Consider the following 22875-nt stretch of genomic DNA (forward strand, 5'->3'; position numbering starts at 1 on the left):
CTAAAGGTATCAACCTGCTAATAAAACTGATATCTGTCTCTCTCTCTCTCATTCAGCAATCTACTATTGTCAGCTATTAACTCTACATTTTTCTTTGGCAGATGCCTGCTACATCCTTTCATTCTCAGTCATCATGTTGAATACCAGCCTCCACAATCCAAATGTCAAAGATAAGCCCCCATTTGAGCGGTTCATGTCCATGAACAGAGGGATCAATAATGGAGCAGATCTTCAAGAAGTGCTTCTGAAGGTAAGGTAACAAAATAAACTAAAATTGTCATCCATTTTACTGATATGAACAGACCTTTCCTAATAGATTTCTGGTGGTTTTAATGGTTGTGTGTACTATTCTGTTCAGAAATTCAGTTATCCCCAGCATACTCATTGAATGATAGGAGAATTTGCTTAATTGTATCTATAAATAGCATTGTTTGCTAAGGAAAAACAAATTACTGTGAGGATATTAGACATACACTGTCATAAGTCTAAAGAAGATGCACTAATTTATTGCCAAGTATCCCAAAGAACTAGACTGATTATTTTGTATTCACAGTTTGTAGACCAGATTAGTATATTTTAATTACATTCAATCCTAACAAATGAAGGGAGTACATGAGATGAGACACAAAAGAAAATCATCACATATTCAAGTAAAGAATTCCATCCAGATGATCTTAGTTTTTTTTTTTTTAATTTGTCAGATTTGGATGGAACACTAAGAAAGTACAAGGGTGCAGGTTAGATAAGGATTTTTTTTAAAAAAACTGGAAAAATCAATGTAAAATCACTTCTGAATTGTTGCTGAGAAGATGACATTGGATATTGGATACACTAGGATTTGTAATATTTGTGGTAATATTTGTATTTATTCTATGATCTCTAAACTAGATAGGGATATTCAGATTATTTTGTAGTGCATTGATCAAGTATATGAAAGACAAACAGAATCATATCTGATTGTCATAAATGAACATGCCCATCAGCAATGCTCTTCGCAGCTATGTTTTAGTAAACATTTGCATACACATAAGCCTCCTTGGATTAGTGGGAACTCTTGATTATGACAGTTATATCAGCATCTATATATGACCTTTCACTTCTCTACTGAATGTGGGCGAGTGTTGGAATTATACAGTCTTTTTCATTTTTCTTCTTGCAGTGCTCAGGCTCTTAAATATGGGTTTCATAGCATGTTTGATTTGTACTATAGAGCTACAGGTATTTTCTGTAAAAGTTTGCAAACCTGTACAAATTCAGTATCGGCTTTCAAAAATTATCTTGAGACACTCCCGTGCAACTTTGCAAAGGAATCTGAAATGACTTTGTGAGTAAAAACGAAGCTTTCTGAATGAGCAATTGCAGGAAGTTGCAGGGACATTACATAATATATGACATCACATCCCAGTAATCCAAAGTTATTACTTCATTGGATGAGAAATCACTTTAAAAAACCCCGGAAACCTAGCAATAAGTTATATGTACATACACAAAACCTATGGTTCTCTCAGATTTAAGAAAATGTTATAAAATGGAAATACACTTCCTGAGCATATGTGTGTAAGATTTTCATTTCCATTTGCCTGATTTGTAAGCTGGTGTAAGTATGATCTGTCACGTAGGCAAAATCACCAATTTCTGGTGGAGACTTTCTTCATATTTGCTAGCAATGAACATGGCTGTTACACCAACCAGTTGTAGCATCCTTTTGGCTATTTTGTTATTCTGAAGAAAGCAATCTATTATGGCAACCGTCATGTACCGTGGCACGACAAAACCGCGCTACGCAAAATAGCGGAGATTAAATCACGTCACTAAAGTCGCGACATCATCACCGCGCGTCATCACCGCGGGGACAACAGCACGGCGACAGAAGGGCATTCTATATGCTTCGTTCTTTGCCTCCAAAGGTAGCCCTCCTCCTCCAGCTGACAGCGGCAGCGGGCACGGGGCAAAGCGGGCTTCCCAGCAGCAGCAGCCTGCGGGAAGGGTCCAGCACAGCCATGGGGGGCAGCAGGAAGCCCGCGGGGGGCCCGAGCAGGGCCGCCGATGCTGGCGGCGGAGGAGGACGCAGCAGTCAAGCTACCCAGGCCAAGTGAGGAGCAAAAAATCAGCCACTCTGTTTTGGCCTTGTGCCGTTTGCAGGAGTCTCTAGAGAAATATATACCAGAACCAAACACCAGGGGTCCTTCTAGCCCCACAGCTGAAGGGCGGCCGCCGCCACCGGGCAAGCCCGCTTCGCCGGCCCCGGGAGAGCCTCAGCCGCCGCCGCCGCCGCCCGCCCTGCCTCTTCCTCTGGGAGAGGCGCCGGTGGCGGAGGCCGCCCGTCCAAGGAGATGTTGTTGAGGAAGAAGAGGGCAGCCTGCCTCCGCTGGGCAAGCCCGCTTCGCCGGCCCGGGAGAGCCTCAGCTGCCGCCGCTGCCGCATCCTCCTCCGCTTCCTGCTGCCCCCCACGGCTGAGCTGGACCCTTCCCACGGGCTGCTGCTGCTGGGCAGCCCGCTTTGCCCCGTGCCCGCTGCCGCTGTCAGCTGAAGGAGGAGGGCTACCTTTGGAGGCAAAGAACGAAGCATGTAGAACGCCCTTCTGTCACCGCGCTGTTGTCGCGGCGGTAGGGTCGTTTTTTTCTTAGCGCTTCGGACGCCGCGGATTTGCCTCCGCACTTATGTCGGCGCGGATAAGGGCATCGCGGTTTTGTGGTGGAACTAGTTAATATAACTTAATCCATTTATTTACATAAAGCTTCTGTCTGGCCTGTGAACCTCTGATTTCTGCCTTGCCATTTGTACATGGTCTCTTGCAACAGTTTGAATTTCATCTGAACTTGAACAAGCCAGTCAATTAGGATGGCCCGCATATTTCCAGTAATTTCCTGACCTGCCAAGTAATCTGCTTTCACTGATTGCTGACTCTCAAGAAATTTCAAGTTTCACATTAGATTGAGAGGAATGGCAGGAAAACATAGTTTCAGTGCAGGAAGTGATACACACACACACACACACACACACACACAAACACACACGTAAAGAGAAGAACTGATAGAATGAAGTGGTTTAACTAATTTCCTTCATATATTTTTTTTAGAAAATTGCAAAACATATATCTATCTCATTTTGCTGGATAACGGTTTGTTTGGACTCCACTGTATCAGATATACTAGATGTCTGGGGATTTAGTCAAAACTGTACATGTACTCCTAATAACACAATAATATATAACATATGTTTAGTGACTCAGGTTGGTTTTGTCTGTAGGAAGTTAGCACCCACCCCTCTCCTAGGAAAATGAAATATTTTAGGAAATATTAAAAATGGTTAGGGTTAGGGAGGCAGAAACTCAGCTCCTCCACACTTTGTCAATGGGCCATTAAGGCGTGGGGCAGTCTATTCTACATAACAAAGTCTACCTCCTTCAGGCAGAGCCATAATAGGAATCCCAAAGCGCTTTCATTACATCATCACCCAGCAAGAGTCAACCAAGCTTGGGACTCAGGACAGCCTACAGAGTTGCCCCTGCATGACAACCAATCAGAATACAACCTCAAATTCAAAGCTCAACAGGGGGTATAAATCAGAGGTTAACTGGTTGGTATTGGATCTGGTTGGTATCAGTTCACGTCGCGAACACTTTGCCAGGAGCACCGGGAGCAAACCGGGAGCAACCCACCGCTGGTATAAATCAATCAATCTTTCTCTCTCCCTCCCCCTCTCCCTCCCTCCCTCTCTCCCTCTCTCCCTCTCTCCCTTCCTCTCCCTCTCTCTCTCTCTCCTCCCTCCCCCCTCTCTCCCATGTGCCTTTTTTGCCCAGGACCTCAAACCACGTGGTCCTGTCCACCATTAAAACCATCTTTCCAAACATCCACCATTGTTTCCAGTGTCTTTCTCCCCACTTGGAACTGAACCCAGATGGACATTTCTTCCAACAGGTCTATATGGTTAATTTTAAGAAAGAGCAAATTTGCCAGTTAATACAGAAAGGATTGTCCATTGAAAGGACTGATTCCATATCCAGTTAAGGTCCAAAGAAACCAATCAAAAGGAACAGGTGTTATGGGAAGGGAGACACTCTACCTGAGATCTCAAACCAGGAGGCCTATTACTGTCCAAATAAATAGATACATTGATCTGGTACACCAAATATTAAAACTCATCATGATTTCCCCTTGCTTTCTCTTCTTCTTTTCCCTGGCAGCATTTATTTGATAGTATCAAAAACGAACCCTTTTCCATCCCAGAAGATGACGGGAATGATCTCACCCACACTTTCTTCAACCCTAGTCGGGAAGGCTGGCTCCTCAAGCTAGGTAACCCACTTGTAATTTGCTAATAAGGGAGGGAAAAAAACAACCTTGCTCCTGACTTCTACTCAAATGTCTTTTTTCCAAGGAAAAGGGTTGTGTTCCTATTGTAGCAGAAGACTGCAGCAGCAGAAATCAGCCAGCCAGCCTTCAGCTGTGGGGCTAGAAGGACCCCTGGTGTTTGGTTCTGGTATATATTTCTCTAGAGACTCCTGCAAACGGCACAAGGCCAAAACAGAGTGGCTGATTTTTTGCTCCTCACTTGGCCTGGGTAGCTTGACTGGCATCGCTTAATGGGCTGGAGGAAAGCCACCTGGAGGGCCAGTGGTTGGGGAGAATGCTGGGGACACTTTTTCAAAGGATAAACTGAAAGCTATGTAGCTATGTCGACAGCCAGTCCAAGCCTTGCATAATAAACAGAATTTATGAACAGGAATTGCCGAACTGGAATTGTCAAGAACCAGTAATTTAACCCCTAATTTGTATAGCAGCTCACCATTCAAAGAGAGATGATTTAATGAAATGCTCTTTTCTTTCCTTTCTCATCCATATACTTTTGTTTCACTAATTCATCAACCTGCTTATTAGGATTAAGCCTGTGAGGCTTATTTCTGATTAACAGTGCACTCTCCTTCCTGGCTGCTCTTTGAAGTCCTCCTCTGTGCTCTTTAAAAGTATAAATCAAAAGCCATAAAGAAAGAATAAAGTATTTTGGCTCCAATTGAATCACATCCATAAGCTTCCTGGGGCAAAGTCCCAATTTTACTTAAACATTATCTCTCCCTTCTTCTTTCACCGAGAAGCCAAGCGATACTGTGAAACCTTTGCCATTCTGTAACTTTTTTAAAGGGAAAGAAATGTACAGGTAGTCCTAGACCAGGGCTGACAAACTTGTGATCCACAAATAGGATGTGTCATGCACTGGCCATGCCCACGCCCGTTTTAGCAAAGGGGGAAAAAAGTCCCAATAGGTCATGTGACACAGCCATGATGATGTGAGCTTGACACCCCTGTCAGGAGTGGGTGCTGGGGGGTTCGCAGTGATCCAGGAGAACCTCTAACTAAGATTCTGTGCAGTTCAGATAACCCCCAAATCCCACTCCTGGCTGGCCCCGCCCATCCTGCTCTTCCCAGGAGTCCCCACATGGCCTATTTTGGATGCCGGGAAGTGCAGGGTGCACCCGGAGGTTCGGGGAGGGCAAAAACGGGCCTAATGGAAGCTCAGGAAGGCTGGAAATGGGCCCATTTCTGGCCTCCAGAGGGCCTCCGGAATCTGGGGAGGCTGTTTTCGCCCTTCTGGAGGCTCAGGAAAAGCCTCCAGAGCACGGGAAGGGCAAAAACGCCCCCATCATGCTGCAGAAGGCCGACTAGGCCACACCATGGCCACGCCCACCCAGCAACCAGGCAGAGATCCCCACCATGACCACGCCCACCCAGCAACCGGGCTAAATTTTTTGAAGCCCACCCCTGCCTAGACTTAAAACCTTAAGTCAGAGTTCTGTTGCCAAACAAAGTGTTTGTCAAGAACTGACCTGTTATTTTGCCATAGTTAAACAAATCACTTCAGTTGTTAAGTGAATCATGCAGTTGTTAAATGAATCCAGCTTCCCCATTGATTATGCCTGTTGAAAGCTGCCTGTAAAGCTTATAATGATGATCACCTGACCCTGGGATGCTGCAACTGTCATTAATGCCCAAATTTTGATCACATGACCATGGGGATTCTGCAATGGTTTTAAGTGAGAAGACCAGCCATAAGTCACTTTGTTCAGTGTCGTTATGACTTCAAGTGATCTCTAAAGGAATGATGAAAGGCCAATAACCACCTGCCGTATCTCAAGAAAGCGATTCTAAATGTTCTTATGAAACTTTTCAAGTGTTGGTTCTCTAACACAGTGTTGTCTTCAATATCACTGTGGGAACTGGATGATATCTAGGGGAGAAACAATGGGATTTGGGAGATAGGCTTGGAGGGCCTTTGGCGCCATTTTGTGAGGTGAATTATTTTTCTGGAGGTAGTACAGGTAGTCCTTGATTTACAACAGTTCTCTTACTGATTGTTCGAAGTTACAACGGCACTGAAAAAAATGGCTTATGACCATTGTTTACACTTATGACCCCAGCAGCATCCCTATTTACATTTGGATGCTTGACAACTGATTCACATGGAGAGTCCTGGGGTCGTGTGATCCACTTTTGTTGTGAAATGGGGCAAGACTCACTTAACTCACTTCTCACTTAGCAACATAAATTTTGGGCTCAATTGTGGTTGTAAGTTGAGGACTTTCTTGTTAGTTGCAAAGTTGTGTCTGACCCATTGCGACCCCACCAATGGCGATGGTGCACATGCCCACAGAGTGGGCTCTGAGTGCCACCACTGGCACGCATGCCATAGATTTGCTAACACGGACCTATATCAAATAATATTTGGCTCTTGAGATGGATATTTTTCCTCCGTTTGTGCCCTAAATCAATACATTTGTTTGTTTTTAACTAGCATAAATAAGTTGAAAAAATTACCTTTACAACAGCAAGAGTTTTAAATATATGGAAACAAGTTTTTATACATTGTGCCATGAAATGTAGGATATTATCGGGCAGAATTCTAATTTCATCTCCTTTAATCAGAAGTAGGCAAAATCCCTTTCCTGGATAGGAAGACTCTCCGCTTGGTAACTCATGTCCTGGTTATCTTCTGTCTGGACTATTTCCACAGGCTCTGCATGGTGCCACCCTTGAAAAGTATCAGAAGCTTCAGCTGGTACAAAATGTGGCCGCAAGAGCTATACTGGATGCCCATGGAAGGGCACATGCAAGTTCAAAGTGACCTGTATAGTACTATATTACATAGGGCCAGGCTATCTAAGGAACTGAATGAGCCCAGGTGGCGCAGTGGTTAAAGTGCAGCACTGCAGGCCTCTTCAGCTGACTGCTATCTGTAGTTCGGCGGTTCAAATATCACTGGCCCAAGGTTGACTCAGCCTTCCATCCTTCCGAGGTCGGTGAAATGAGGACCCAGACTGTGGGGGCGATATGCTGACTCTGTAAACCGCTTAGAGAGGGCTGAAAGCCCTATGAAGCGGTATATAAGTCTAACTGCTATAACTGGTTTCATCCCATTACATATGTTGCGGATTCCATCAGTTAAAGAATTCCAACTGGTGGGCTTTAAAACCAGAGCTTTCTCTGCCATTTGCCCCCTGCCCCATGGAATATTCTCCCCTCCCCCAAAGTGAGGCAGGCTCCCACTCTCCTGGCCTTCTGAAACAGGGTTAAAATATGGCTCTGCGACAGTGGTGGGTTGCAAGCGGTACGCCCCGGGATGGGCGTACCGGAGCCTGCCCGGAGCACTGGATACAGTTCCCATATGGTGTTCTGGATGGTCCACCCACCCGCCTGAGCTCCTTACCTGTCTTTTAAGGCTTCCGCACATGCACATGGTACGTACAGTGCCCGCACGACGCTCCGCGGAGCAGCTGGAGCATCGTGGAGGCTCACGGAGACACTAAGACACAAGCGCCCACTGCATGTGTGCGCGTATCCATGTGGATGCCGCCAGGCTGGCATACTGGTTGGAATGGAATCCGGAACTCCCCACTGCTCTGTGGCCTTGTGTGGGGAGCTCAAAGGAGCACACAGTTGTGGCATGTATTGGTGCCATGAGAACCCTGCTTCCCTTTGCCTTCAAATAATTTTTAATTGGGTTTCATTATTCTTGCCTCCTTAAAACTTTTTAAATTTTTAAAAACTTTGAATTTTAACACTTTTAAATTTTATACACTGCTTTGTATTTCCTTGTTTCATTATACACCGCCCAGAGCCCTTCTTGGAGGGAGATGGAGGGTTCAGAAATGTGAAAAACAAACAAACAAACTGGCAATTAACTTTTCATGTTTTGATGAAGTGTCTGACCCTTGGCTGTGCTAGCTACCGCAAATATTGTTTGTTCGATATATATATATCCTCACATTTTCATGGATGTGTAACAAGAAGCTTTACCACTATGAATCTAAAAAGAAAAAACCCTAATTAGCTCATTTCATTCTCTTTTTGTTCCAGGAGGCAGAGTGAAGACCTGGAAACGCCGCTGGTTCATTCTAACAGATAATTGCCTCTACTATTTTGAATACACCACGGTAAGAGCATCTTCGGGAATGATCTTCAATGTATAAGATTTCTTGGCTAGAAATTAGAGCTTATGTGAATCAGAAAGTTGTCCAAGTTCCACATTGATCGTTCTATTGAGCCATAATTGTATTCAGGAAGAGTATGGAGGAAAGCCTGACTTTATCCTGCTGGTATATCCAAGCAGAAGTCTTCCAGCTTTATGGTCTTCCACATTACCACACCTCAAGTTTGGTTATGGCTTGGTTCACTACCTATGGTTGTGGAGGTAAGCAATCAACATGAGAAAAAAATTGATGAAAGGATGTAGAATCCTTCATGACACTGAGATCATGGTTTCAGTTTATGGGGAGGTGAATGAATATCTGTGTTCTGACCCAGCTCCCCAAACACGACAAACCCTCTGAAGTTAACTCAGAGATGTTGGATAACCATTTGTCTGAAGTGATGTAGGGTTTCCTGCCTAAGCAAGGGGTTGGACTAGAAGATCTCCAGGTCCCTTCCAGCTCTGTTATTCTATTCTATTCTATTCTATTCTATTCTATTCTATTCTATTCTATTCTATTCTATTCTATTCTATTCTATTCTACTCCATTCCATTCCATTATTAGGAGCGGCAAAAAGTTTCTCTCTCGTCACAGGCTAACACATACATCTGGCTGGAAAATGAATAGTTGTCTGCCACATCTATTCATCTCCACCTCCTGCCTTTTATCCTCAGAGCTAGGGTGGGGCTTTGCTAACAGTGGTGGTTCTTCCATCCCGACCAGCCCTTAGATTCCCCCTGGTATCCTCTTTTCTGCCTTCTGCACAACTGCGCATCAGGCACTGGACCCAGCTGTTTCTCTTCTTCCTCATCAGCCACCTCCAGACCTGGGGACTGTTGACTCTCCATCTGAAGGCGATGGATGGCCGAGGCTCCACCTCCATCTGTCTGTCTCTATCTCTGTCTCTCTGTCTCTCTCTCTGTCTCTCTCTCTGCCAACTCCATTCCCTCTTCCCACTCGGAGCTTTCAAGTTGCCTTGATGATGACCCTTACTCCCATGCCTCCTCCTCCTCTGATTCGGCTGCTGGAGGGGCCAGTGGCCAATAGGCCACAAAAATCTGATTGAAATTGCAGAAGGCTCTGTAGCTCTTTAAAAAAATATGGGTGTGTGTGTATCACCTGGCAATCACATTCTCATTACTTTGCCGTATATATATATATATATATATGGCCTTGTTATATTTGGGTCGTCTTGGCAACGTTTCGGTGAGGTGTCACTCGCCATCTTCAGGCTGGGTTTTGGGCTTAAAGTGTGGTCGGAGCTGCCGTCTTTCTATAAATCTTGATGGGGTGTGTGGAGTGCTTGCTTTGTTTCAGTAAGTTTCAGTAAGGTCATGTGGTTGTATCATGATTGGTAGATTGATGTTGATTGGTGCTGGCTGTGTGTCCATTGTTGTTTTGTGTTGTAACGGCCTAGGTGGTGGGTGGAGCTCGTTTGTTGACTAGGGCTGGTTTCCAGATGTCTGGTAGGCGGGAGGTATCGTCACGTTTATTCATGTTGTGGGGGTGTTTCTCTATTTTGATAGCTTCCATAATTATTCTCTTGTTGAAGTGTTCAACCTTGCCGAAACGTTGCCAAGACAATCTCAATCTTACATGGGAAAAGACATGAATGGGAAAAGACACGAATACAACAAGACCAGCATACCTACACCCATGAAAATTTACGAAAACATACATACATACATACATACATGCATGCATGCATGCATACATGCATACATACATACATACATGCACACATACACATTATATGTGTGTTATGCAGGCAATATAACTTCATTCTTAATGTGTGCTTAATGTGTGCTCACAGTAAAAAAATGACAATAAAGGTTAGTCTTAATCTTAATTCCAAACTCTTAAGAAATCATTTATTTTGCTTCCCATTCCAGCTGTAGGGCTTTTTGTAAGATGAAACTTTTTTTTTTGTTGAACTGGAATCCCATGCAAAAAAAAAAGGAATTAAGTCTTTTACCAGACATGTTGAAATGGAGATTTAAGATTTACATTAATTTTACTGATATTATGTGCACACTGGGACAATTCACTTATGATTTCTGCTGTTTACTAGGACAAAGAGCCTCTAGGGATTATCCCATTGGAAAACCTATCAGTTCAACCAATAGATGATCTCAAGAAACCAGTAAGTCATTGCCGTTGGGTTTGTAAAACATGCTAAATTGGGCTAAAATAAATTAATTTTTGCTCCAGCATATTGCAGGAGCACAGTGTTATTAGATGCAGCCATAGCACCTATTATATTTTTATTGTAATTTTGTGTTTTCACTGCTGTTAATTTATTATATTTTTATCACAGAAAATAAAAATACAATCAATATATAACAAGTATATAAATAGCATGTGAGAACAAGACCATAATGTTAAATGCATGTTTTATTTGTTTGGGCATAGCATGATATGGAAATTCAACAATTATGTTTTATTATTCCATCTTTACAATTTAGTGTGTTATGTGAACCATTTAATTCTCACTAAATTGGAAAGAATTTACTTGCTTCCTTTTTTTGGTTATACTGCACTCCCCCTCCCCCCCAGACCAACACCTTTCTTCTTTAGATGTTAGTCATGATCATGAAGTCTATGGAGTCCAGTCCCTAAATTCCTTTTCTTCCTGTGTTATACATTGTTGATTTAGGATTCCAATGTATTGCAGATCAGAAATGACATGTTGCACTGCACAGCATTTCAATTCAGGCTTACTGCTATTTCTCTGTTCAAGCCTCCTCAATCTGGGGGGGGGGGCAAGATTGCCTCTCAGGACATCTCTTTGGGATTGGATTATAACAATGGGCAGGACTCATCTTCAAAATTCAGCATAGTTGTCATACTGGAAATTCCAGGAGTTATAAACAGGGATTCGCTTAAATTTTTTTAGCAACCGGTTCTCTGCCCAGTTGCTGGGTGGGCGTGGCCATGGGTGTGTGGTCTAGTCAGCTTCCTGCACCATGGTGTGTGTGTGTGGGGGGGGGGGTGTTTTCACCCTCCCCAGGCTCTGGAGGCTTTCCTCGAGCCTCTGGAGACTGGAAACGGACCCATTTCCAGACTTCTGGTACTTCTAGTACAGTGGTCTCCAACCTTGGCAACTTTAAGACCTGTGGACTTCAACTCCCAGAGTTCCTCCACCAGCTTTGCTGGCTGAGGAACTCTGGCAGTTGAAGTCCACAAGTCTTAAAGTTGCCAAGGTTGGAAACCACTGTTTTAGTAGACCTGTTTTTCACCCTCCCTAGGCTCTACGTGGGCCCTGCACTTACCTGGCATCCCAAACGGGCCACGTGGAGACTTCTAGGAGGGGACGGGCGGGGTGGACAGGGTCAGCCAGTCCTTGAAACTTCCGGTTCATCAAACCAGATTAAAATTAACATCCGGTTCACCCGAACCAGTCCAAACTGGCTGAATCCCACCCCTGGTTATAATTTTAGAATGGAGGTTAACAAGACTTGAAACTGAAGTGGCCATGAATTTCTTAAAGATGTCTTTCTCCCATAAGGCCTTTTCTTCTGTAATTTCTTTGTTCCAAACCCCATCAAAGAAATGTCTATTTAAGGATTGAAAACAAAGCCATATGACATGAAATATCTCAAATTCTTTCCCCTTTTTAATATATACATTTTATTAAAGGACTCCAATTTTTAAAATTGTTTACTTTTATGTTGTTAAGTTCAAACAGATCTATTTTCCACATGAAAAATCCATTGTAATAAATTCCAAAATCATATTTTAGATTTAACTGGACTCTTAATCCTTTCGAATATGCAGCTGCCAAAAAAGCCAATGCAGTCCTAGATTGCATCAACAGAGGGACAGCTTCAAGATCATGAGAAATGATAGTACTGCTCTGTACTGCACTATTGAGGCCACGCTAGGAATATTGCATCCAGTTCTGATTGCCATGATAGAAAAAAGACAGATATACCTACTTCCTTTAATTGATCATTGTAGAGCAACAAAATGATAAGGCGTTTGGAGGCTAAACTGTACAGTTAACTGATCAGTTAAAGGAAGTAGGTATATCTAGCCTAATGAAGAGAAGGATTAGAGATGACATGATAGAGATCTTTCAGTACTTTAGGAGCATTCACAAAGAAGAAGTGATTAGTCTTATTCTCCAAAGTACCTGAGGAAACAATGGGTGGAAGCTTGTTAAAGAGAGAGCCAAATCTGGAACTAAAGAGAAGTTTCCTGACAATGAGACCAATTACTCAATGGAACAGCTTGCTTCCTGGAATTGTGGATGCTACATTGCTGGAGGCTTTCAAGAAAAGATTGGCTATCCATTTGTCTGATATGTTGAAGTTCTCCTGCCTTGGGCAGGGGTTTGGACTAGAAGACCTCCAAGGTCCCTTCCAGCCTTATGATGACTCTATGCTTCTGTGTTTCTTCTTTTTGTGGAGCCACCTTTAGTCAACCATTTCCTCATCTGGAAGTCCAATTTTATGGCTTTTTTAGAAGTCTACCAAGCATGATAAAAACAACTCTTTTAAAACTAAAACCCTCCGCAACCAGTTGTTCTCTTGGATTCATTTTATATTCTCCAAGCTCTTGTTCGAACAGCTCTCAATAGGTTAACCATTTCTCTCTACCTGCTGTTTCTTTCTTATGAAATGCTTCTTGTACTGAGATCCCTAAATGCATTTTCAGGCACAGTCTGTGTTTATATCTATTCCATATTTTCAATGTGGAGCTTCTGAGATAATGTTTTGTGAAATCTACATTAAAATTGTCTTTCAAAAGATGAGAAGCAGCCCTTTGTTTCGATGTTTGGACTCATCAAGGACCCAAGATACAGACTTCACAGAGGTCAGGGTGACCTCATCAGAAAACTCCACGGGAGAAAAACTGGTACCAGACCAGAAGCCAGTTTCCTACCTTGTCTCCTAGTGTACCCATCAGAATGGAAGGGAAAGGAAATTTCATCAATTATACAGAATGCCATATGCCATGCTGGAAAATTATTAAAGGAGTAGAGCAAGTTGAAGCAGCTAAACTGCCTTACAAAACTGATATCAGATCTTTTAACCTCTTGCATATAATTGGGATGGATAATTCTAAGGAGACTAAATGGCTGATTCTTGCCAAGGACCAGCCTAAGTATGATCAAAAACAGATTCCTGGCCAGTGTTTTCCTTTCATTGAACAGCTGACACTATGCCAATCCTGCACATGCTTACTCATTTGGAGTTGCTTTTAAAAAATCAGCATAAGATTGGGTGGTATAGCATGGACATATTCCCAGATCACAAGCATTCTGAAAATCTGGGGTTCAAGTGAAACCTCAACTATGGCCTTTTCCATAAAATCAGTTTCTCTGTAATCCATTCTATTCTATTGTATTCTATTCTATTTTATTCTATAGATTCTATTAAGAATAGAATCTAAAAATGGACTCAACATAGGATCTAGGCTGTTTTAATTATTTTCAGATCTATTCACATAAGTATCCAATGAATACGAGCTTATTTATATGTTGATGCCTTATCTTTCTATCCCTTCACTCTCTGGTTTGGCTACTTCCTTATTTTCAGCAAATAAAAAAATCAAGGTTAGAAAACAAGAACAAAAATCTAATGTCTATTCCTGGTCTGCAAAATACGCTTGTACCATAGTTTGCCGGTCCAGCAGTAATCAATTGATCTATTTAAGATGCTTATTTTCTGCTTTTCCTTGTATGGTCTCAGGTGGCTAATACAAGAATGGTAAAATGCAATTAAAACTGGGGTCTGCCGAAATCCATCAAATGACTAATGGAAGAAAAGGAAAGCATGGGAGGAAAACAGAAAGGAGAAAGTGCTTGAGCAGAGGACTCCTTCATGTAATATCTTCCATGATTTAGCATTTTATTGGAACTGAATCTAATTAGCTCCCAATATCCTCTTATAATGTACATCATAAAATAAATGTTGGTACTTTATGGATGGGGGTGGTCTAGGAATTGTGCTGCATCATTTGGAGAAATGCAAAATTCTCATTTTGTAAGATAATAATTGCAATAACTAACTGCATTCCATTCTGCATATTAGTCCATAAGTGGAGGACTAGGTGAAACCAGTTGGAATACATAAATCCAAATGTAAATGAAACAAGGGTGCAAAATAGCATCCTCTTCCAGGTGTATTGGATAAGCAGCCCTATCATCCCCAGCTATCCAGGTCAAGGTAAATGAAAGCCCTTTAGGATCTTTGTCCTGGGTCATAGAGAGGTCTAGGATGTTTTCACCAAAGCACAAAAAAGATGTGCACATCTATATCAAATATTGGCGAGAGTAGTATTGTTGATTTTCACTGTTTTCCACCTAGAGGTCCAAGGTGTTTCTCACCTGCAGCACAAATGTACACATCCATATCAGATATCGGAGACAGTTAGTATTCTTGATTCTCACTGCTTTCTGTCTTTTTCTCTGTCAGAATTGCTTTGAACTCTTCAATGCACACTGCAAAGGGCAGAAGATCAAAGCTTGCAAGACGGATGGGGATGGAAGGGTGGTTGAAGGCAAGCACCAATCCTATAAGATCTCTGCAGCCTCCCAGGAGGACCGTGACCTATGGATTGAAGCCATACGGTAAGGAGGAAAGGCTGTTATTCTATGGCGGGATAACAATGACATGGGAAAGAAGGCCCCAGAGGGAGAGAAATGTTCAGTAATAAGGAATATCACAATATTATAGTGTGGGCTTAACAGAGGCACCTATCATCATTTCATGAAACTGCTCTTCTGTGAGATATTGCATTCGAAATTATTGCATTATTCTCTCTCTGGTGTTTTTGACTTCTATGCCATTGACTAACCTTTTTTGGCTCCCATGCCAAAAGCAGGGAGAGTGCAGGGGGGTCGTGCATAGGCGTGCCACACCCACAGGCACGTGCAGTCAGGGTAGGCAGAGCCTCACCACTGTCAACATGAAAAGAAAAAACTATTTAAAAAAGCCTCTAAAAAACCGCCCTCTACAGGAGGAGGCAGGAGAACCACGTGCCTCATCTAGTCTGACTTTATGATCACTCGAGCAGAGTTAAGCAAGGGTTAAAAGCCAAAAAGTTCCTGATGTAGATGAGGCACGTGGTTTTCTTGCCTCCTCCTGTAGAGAGCGTTTTTTAGAGGCTTTTTTAAATAGTTAAGCAGAGTATCCACGGTGACTCTGGCAGCAACTAGCCCAGCCTGACCTCAGCTCTTGCCTTTTTCCTTTTACATTTTTACATTTTCATGATGGTAAGCAAGAACAGAGTTGAAATCCTCTGTGAAACAGCTGGAAAAGGTACGTGTGGGTCGGAGGGAGGGGGAGGAATTCAAAATTAATCCTCCTGGTGCAACTTTGTGTGTGTGTGTGTGTGTGTGTTTGTTTCTTCACTCAAACAAACCCTCTCTCAATTTGAGAGAGAGTTTGTTTGAGTGAACAGAGGGAAGGGGGTAGGAGAGGCAGGGAGGGCAGCCCGCCAGCTCAGGCGGACGAAAGTCACTTTCTTTCGCCCGCATCTGTGTCTGTGGCAGCCCGCCAGCAGAGGCATTCTCTCCTCTCCCCCGAATCCCACTGTCTAAAGCGCTTTCTTTCTTTCGCCTGCCTGAACTCCGACAGGCAGGTGAAAGAAAGAAAGTGCTTTAGGCAGTGGGATGTCGGGGAAGAGGACTGCCTCACCAGCCATAAACCTCACTGCACGTCACTGCACATCCATAATGCTCTGCACGTGACCCCAGTGCGCATGCATGCGCGATCAGCACTTCCCCCACTTTTGGCACACTTTTTCTGCCCTCCCCAGGCTCCAGAGGCTTTCTAGGAGCCTGGGGAGGATGAAAACAGCCTCCTCCACACACATACCCCACCAGAGGCCCTCCGGAGGCTTCAGGAGCTTCCCTGAAGTCTACAGAGGGCAAAAAAACAGACCTATGAGGAACTCATCAGTTCGGGAATGGTGACTTCCGGTTTGTCCATAGGGCCATTTTCCGACCTCCAGAGCTTTCATAGGCTTCCTGAAGTCACTTCCGGTTTGCTTGTAGGACCTTTTTTACCCTCCAGAGCCTTCAGGGAAGCCTCCTGAAGTCTCAGGAGGGTGAAAAATGGCCTCAAAAGAAAGACAAAGTCAGCTGGAGCTGACAGGGCAATGCCTTGCATGCCCTAACAAATGGCTCCATGTGCCACCTATGACACACGTGCCATAGGTTTGCCATCACGGTCCCATGCAATCATCAAGTAAGAAACATGCATGCATTAACCACCTGACTGCATTTACTTTTGAGCACTTTCAAACACTGATAAAAATATCAACAATAATGCTTTATATTCTTTTCAGCAGGACTCTCTTCCTCATTTCCTACTTTCATTTCCATGATCATTTTAAGCATGAGAAGAGCTCTCTAAACCCAGTATCCAATTTTTAGGGTAACCACCAAGCTTCCTTAGAAAGAATATGAAGGCCATTGTCAAGCCTTCCTGCCTGTATAATTTCAATGACACATTACCTCTAAACATGGAAGATGTTGGAAGTATGTGGAAACATGGAAGTACATAACTATCACATGGCTTATTGCTTTTCCCAGCTTAAAGAGTCCTTTGTGTTCTGTGAAAGAGGCAATCAGTGCTTTGCTAACAGCCAAATCTTAATATTCTTTCTATTTTTCTTTATTTTAGGACCAGCATCACTAGAGATCCCTTCTATGACCTGGTTGCTGCTCGTAAGAAAAAAGTTACCAGCAAAAAATGAAACTTCTGGCTTGTGCCACCTTGTTCGGTGGATGATTAACACCAAGAAAATATTTATTTGAAGTCTGAAATGGCAAAATTCCTCAACCATCTCTGAGACAGACAAGTGAATGAAAGGATGATCAGTGGCCTGCTTCCATTTTCCAGAGTCAGCATATGCAGAATCAGACACTGGTGCAGGAATTATTTCTGTACAGAAAACAAGCACAGATTTCTTAGTAAATGGAGCAGGATATGGTCGTGTGTGTGTGCCTTGGTATGGCTGATGGAAACCAGGGAATGGTTTCAATAGTATTTCTATACCTGTAAGACTAGATTTGTCTACATTGACACCTGCCTCCTCTGACTCATAGTCTTGAGGTTTCTTGAATAATGATGCTATCTGAGGTTAATTTACTTGGAATAATAGGATGAAGGACAAAGTGAACTAATAGACTCAAGGGATGCTGTGAAACCTGGCCAGAATAAACACATATTACTGTGTGGCTGAGCTTAGCAAATGGCTAGTTTGGACCTGGAAATTATTGCCAAGTTGATGATAATACTGAATGTTAGGGGTTTTTAGGACAGGATCTTCCAGCCAAAGTCAGAATCTAAACAATAATCAATGCAATGAGTTGTTAGTTCCTATGTTCTTTGAGTTGGCTGCTCCATCAGTGTTGGAACAGTTGAAAAGTGTGTTTACAGACTGATATTTGTTTACTTCTCTCCTCCTCTGAAACATTCATTAGTCTAGAGGATCAAAAGCTAGGGGTTTTTTCCCCTTTTCCTCTGAATTTTTCATCTATACAATGAGTTCTGTAAAATAATAAAATTTGTTTAACGTGGTTATGAAGAACTGGATTGTTGTAAGAATGATGCCTGCATACTAATGAGTAGTACAATATTTTTGTTTAAGGAGATGTAAAGAATTGCTTGTTATTAAAATACACTCCCATATGCATACTTAGCCAGAAGTCGGGTGTGTTGTTTTCCACACAGATTCAAACAGATGAAGAAATAACACTTTTTCTTTTTAAATGAAAAAAATGAAAAACATCTTGAGGTCTTTTACACTTGTGGTTTTGTTTTTATTTTATCAACATAAAACAGAAGCAGGAGGTATGTTATGTGTCTCTGTTGCTTTTCTTTTTTCTTATGAATCCCATTATACAATTTGGAAAAATGCCAAAGATTTGTTAGATGTGAAAAGTCTTAAATTCACCAAATGGCAACCCTTTTCAAAGAAAGCAAATTCATTCAAAGTAAGAAAGTCCAGCTTGGATGGCTCAAACAAATATAAGATAGCTTCTAATATTAACATTGACAGGTTTGGAAGCTGATGGCTCTCAAGGATATTGAAGAGGTACTCTTATTCAGAATAAGGAATTTAAGCAGCACAAAAATTATCCAAGTCAATTTTGAGTCTTATCCAGCACTGCAAAGTGAATTAGTTCATACGATCTGACTTTAATCCATGACTTTAAGTAGATTCCGAGAGAAGGGAGCTCTATACAATCTTCTATAGAAATTGTATAGTATGTAATAATTCTAGTATATGGGAGAAACATGTGCTTGTTTGTTTTAATTATTACGGAATAAAATGAGATTTGCAGGAAAGCTATACATGTAATGGATGAATGAAATCCGATCACTATCAAAATAATTCATACAGGGGGATTGAATTAATATCCTTTAAATTTGATTCCTTTATTTAGAAAAGTTCCTAAAATGCTATCATTTTAGGAATAGAATAATAACCTCTCTGACGGGAAACATCCATCTGTCAGCGTTCCAAATATCATCCAAAATTAAATCAGAGTCCAAGGCAAAGTCTTGCTCTAAGTTCCAATTTATTAAGAGAGACATATTGGTACATCTGTGAAAACCCGAATCTGAGAACTTCCTGGGGTTTCCACCCAGTTGAAAGTTCATGATCTTGCCCCCACACCCACAAGTCCATCACATGGTCCAAACTTCCATTGCCACTCTGGCATCTCCACCCATCCACTTCCGGTCAGGTGCAGAGGTGCAGAGACAAAAATGACCTTGGGCTTCTAGGAAGGAATTTTTTTATTTTGACAACAACACATTCTACTCCTTACTATTCCCCCTCCCAATTCCCAACTAATGAAAAAGCATAGTAAAATAATAGAGAGTGTGGCAGGCCAAAGATCCTAAAAGGAACTAGCTGCAGGCCTGATGCCATCATTCTCAGATTAGGTTGAGAGGTCTTTTGCAAAAAGGAGGCTGCTCTGAGGAACCTATAGGTGCTTTTTCAAAAGACAACTGGACTTTCTTTTTCCTTGAAGACGTTTTGCTTCTCATCCAAGAACTTTCTTCAGAACTGTAGAAACTTCTGGGGTGAGAAGCAAAATGTCTTCAAGGAACTACAAAAAGCACTTTTGAGACAACCATGAGCTGGATGACTGAGAATTTCCATAGACATAGCACGTTGAAGAATGGTGATGCCCTTCCTGAATGTAGTAGAGCTGATTTGGGGGGGGGGGGGGTGATTAAGGTAAAAGACATGAACCTATCATGGGTTAGTTCATGCATAGCTGAAAGGAGGGGACAAAAAAATGAATGCCAACTACTGGCTTGTGAGTGGAATATTTATCTGAATTTGAATATTTTGGAGAATGAATATGTAAAGCATTGTATGATTCAGAAATTTTGGATGTAGTGTAATACTGGAACAATGGGAGAATACAATACAATACAATACAATAGCAGAGTTGGAAGGGACCTTGGAGATCTTCTAGTCCAACCCCCTGCCTAGGCAGGAAACCCTATACCATTTCAGACAAATGGCTATCCAACATCTTCTTAAAGACTTCCAGTGTTGGGGGATTCACAACTTCTGGAGGCAAGCTGTTCCACTGATTAATTGTTCTCACTGCCAGGAAATTTCTCCTCAGTTCTAAGTTGCTTCCCACCCATTGCTTCTTGTTCTGAATGTGTGGATGAAAGATCTAAAATTTACAGTAAATTAAATGTAAAAGAACAAATCTATAAGATGATGTATCGTTGGTATTTAACACCAGATAAGTTGTCAAGAATGTATAAAGGTATTTCAAATGAATGGAAATGTAAAAGTAAAGAAGGGGCCTTTTATCATTTATGGTGGCATGTGATAAAGCAAAGGAATATTGGAGTGGGATTGAAATCTTAATACAGAAGATTCTTAAAGTGAATATAAGGATAAAACCAGAAACTTTTATTCTTGGTTTAATGGAAGAAAATGGAAAAAGAAAAAAAAATGGAACATTGATGTTATATAGGTTGAAGGAAGCAAGATTACTTTATGTACAAAAATGGAAGGACACTTTGATTCGTACAACGGATGAATGGTTCCAAAATTTGATGGAGTTAGTAGAGATGGCCAAATTGGCTTTCTTGATTAAAAGAAAAAAATACAATCACTTTTGTTTCTACTTGGAAACCTCTTCTGGACTTTATGCTTGAGGTGGGAAAAAATGAAACTTTGATTTTGGGCTTTACCAATTAATAGGTTTGTTATTATAGAAATGACTTGTTTATAATATTATTATGTAAAAGTTGAAGTTTGATGCTATCTTATTTTACTGCACCAAAGGGATTTGGAAGTCAACACCTTCTCTTTCTTTTTCCCTCTTGCCCTACAGTTTTCCCTTCCACTTTTTCCTCCTCTATTTTCCTACTATTTTCTTTTATATTATATATTATAAACTAATAAAAATTGAGAAGCATAAACATTTTTTTAAAAAAATATTTTATACCTACCTAGTTTACAAATCTTTCACAATTTGTTTTTTAAGATCACGGATCTGAGGAATCTTAGCATGCCTAGTGTGATCCTTTGGCTTAATTTTTTATGTTATAATTGGACATACATGAAGTGATTTCCTCAGATTATTTGAAATATGTATAATAGAATGACTGTGATATTAACAAGCAACTCCAAACAAATTATAGATAACATTGAATATACTCAAGGTTTGATGCTTGTAGCAATTCCACAGCTATGCAGGAAGAAGTGCATAAAGTGTACTTTTTTGGAATAATATCATTAGTAGTAGCACTGAGCTATTATAATTATGAAATACAGCCTGAAAATGTGTGAATACCAGAGTAGAAATAAAAATTTATTGATGCCAATCTATGTACAATCACCTTCTGTTCTAGCACCCTCTGTTTTAGCTAATATATAATCTATTCTAGTGTCTATTGTTATATTTACTTTTTATTTGAATTATTTATGCATTATTATTCTTATGATTTAATTGCATTACTTTGCCTTTTTAACTGCAGTAAGTAACTTGTCCTGTAAGTACTATGCTATACCTACTATAAATTAGTATTTAAACAAACATTTAGTGCAAAATTCAGGCTGTGGTGACCTCTGCATTTCCTTGCTGTTCTTTAAGCTGGGCAAGACAGAACAATTCAAAAGAGGAATTGTGGATGCTATTTGCATAATGTATAGATGGTAGCTAAATTTAGAAGGTGGATTACTTATGTGCATGGTGATTATAATAATGAATTACAGCTAGGAAATCAGCAATTCCTTTTTTCTTGAGTATGGATGAGCAGTGACTATTCCATGTCTTGCTTTCCCTTTTTTGCAGATAATCTAGCCTCTTTTATCTCCAGTTGTGGTTCTTCTTTCTCTCTTTTCTTCCTGAAGAGGGCTCCGTGCACAAGGAAATTCAGATACCAAGTTCTTTTTCTCTCTCTTTGGCACTGCAACAAGGCAGGTGAATTAATTCTAGCAGGCACAGCGAATAGATATTAGAGTCAAATCACGTGCAAGCACAGGAGATGAATGTGAAGGTTTTTCTTGAATGAGGCCCCTGTGTTGCTCTTCCTTTTTGCTAATGGGGACAATCCTCCAAGGGGTTTGCTTATTTATTTATTTAGTTAGTTGACTCGCATGTATCATACATCTCACCATGGAAAGAGGATGAAGAAATCTCTGTGGGGGGAAAAGAGGCAACTTTGAACATAAAATGGAAATAAATTACCAAATATTCTGTAAAGATTATATATGCCAGGAGATTTCTAACCAATTTAGCTCACAACAGAAACTCCAAGAAGGGCTTGGTCTGTACCACCTGTTCAAATACTTGAGGATGTGCAAAGAGAATAAATGTTCAGGTATGAAATAATTCCAGCTGGGTTTCTTCCCAGAACTCCTTGGTAAGCTACTTTGGAGCTTCAGTCAGATGAGACGAAATCTATTTCTAGTTACTCCCTCCACAATGTTTTCTCAATAAAATGAATAAATCCCTTCAACATGACCAGAATTTATTTTAAAGCCTTTAAGAACATTATGTCAGGCAAAAATTCTGTCATGTGAAGTTCTTGGTGCATTTTGAACTTGGAGTTTTGCTTGCAGACATTTCATTACCCAACTAGGTAACAACACCAGTGTAACTGAATATAGCACTTAGCAATAGCATTTGGACTTATATATCACTTCACAGTGCTTTACAGCCCTCTCTAAGCAGTTTACAGAGTCAGCATATTGCCCCCAATAATCTGGGCTCTTATTTTACCCACCACGGAAGGATGGAAGTCTGAGTCAACCTTGATGTTGAGCTTGATGAGATATGAACCGCCAAATTGCAGGCAGGCAGGCAGCAGGCAGCAGAAATAGCCTGCAGTACTGCACTCTAACTACTGTGCCACCGCGGCTCTACCTGGATCTCCAAAATTAAATATTTTTTAAAAGGAATCAAA

At 41.4% G+C, this 22875-nt stretch overlaps 1 protein-coding gene across 1 annotated transcript in view; it reads left to right on the top strand.

Moving 5' to 3' along the window:
- The window catches only part of CYTH4 (cytohesin 4), a 29217-nt gene extending 11017 nt beyond the window's left edge, over positions 1 to 18200 (top strand). The window contains exons 7-12 of the mRNA XM_087723156.1: positions 102 to 250; positions 4187 to 4298; positions 8352 to 8428; positions 10536 to 10607; positions 14887 to 15041; positions 17101 to 18200. Coding sequence (XP_087579282.1) covers positions 102 to 250; positions 4187 to 4298; positions 8352 to 8428; positions 10536 to 10607; positions 14887 to 15041; positions 17101 to 17173 — 638 coding nt within the window. The 3' untranslated portion in view covers positions 17174 to 18200. The remainder of the gene's footprint in view (positions 1 to 101; positions 251 to 4186; positions 4299 to 8351; positions 8429 to 10535; positions 10608 to 14886; positions 15042 to 17100) is intronic.
- Positions 18201 to 22875: the final 4675 nt, after the last annotated feature.

This window comes from Thamnophis sirtalis, unplaced genomic scaffold, assembly GCF_051295495.1.
Source record: "Thamnophis sirtalis isolate CommonGarterSnake01/CBP01778 unplaced genomic scaffold, rThaSir2_p1.2 scaffold_9, whole genome shotgun sequence".
Classification (NCBI taxonomy): Eukaryota; Metazoa; Chordata; class Lepidosauria; order Squamata; family Natricidae; genus Thamnophis; species Thamnophis sirtalis.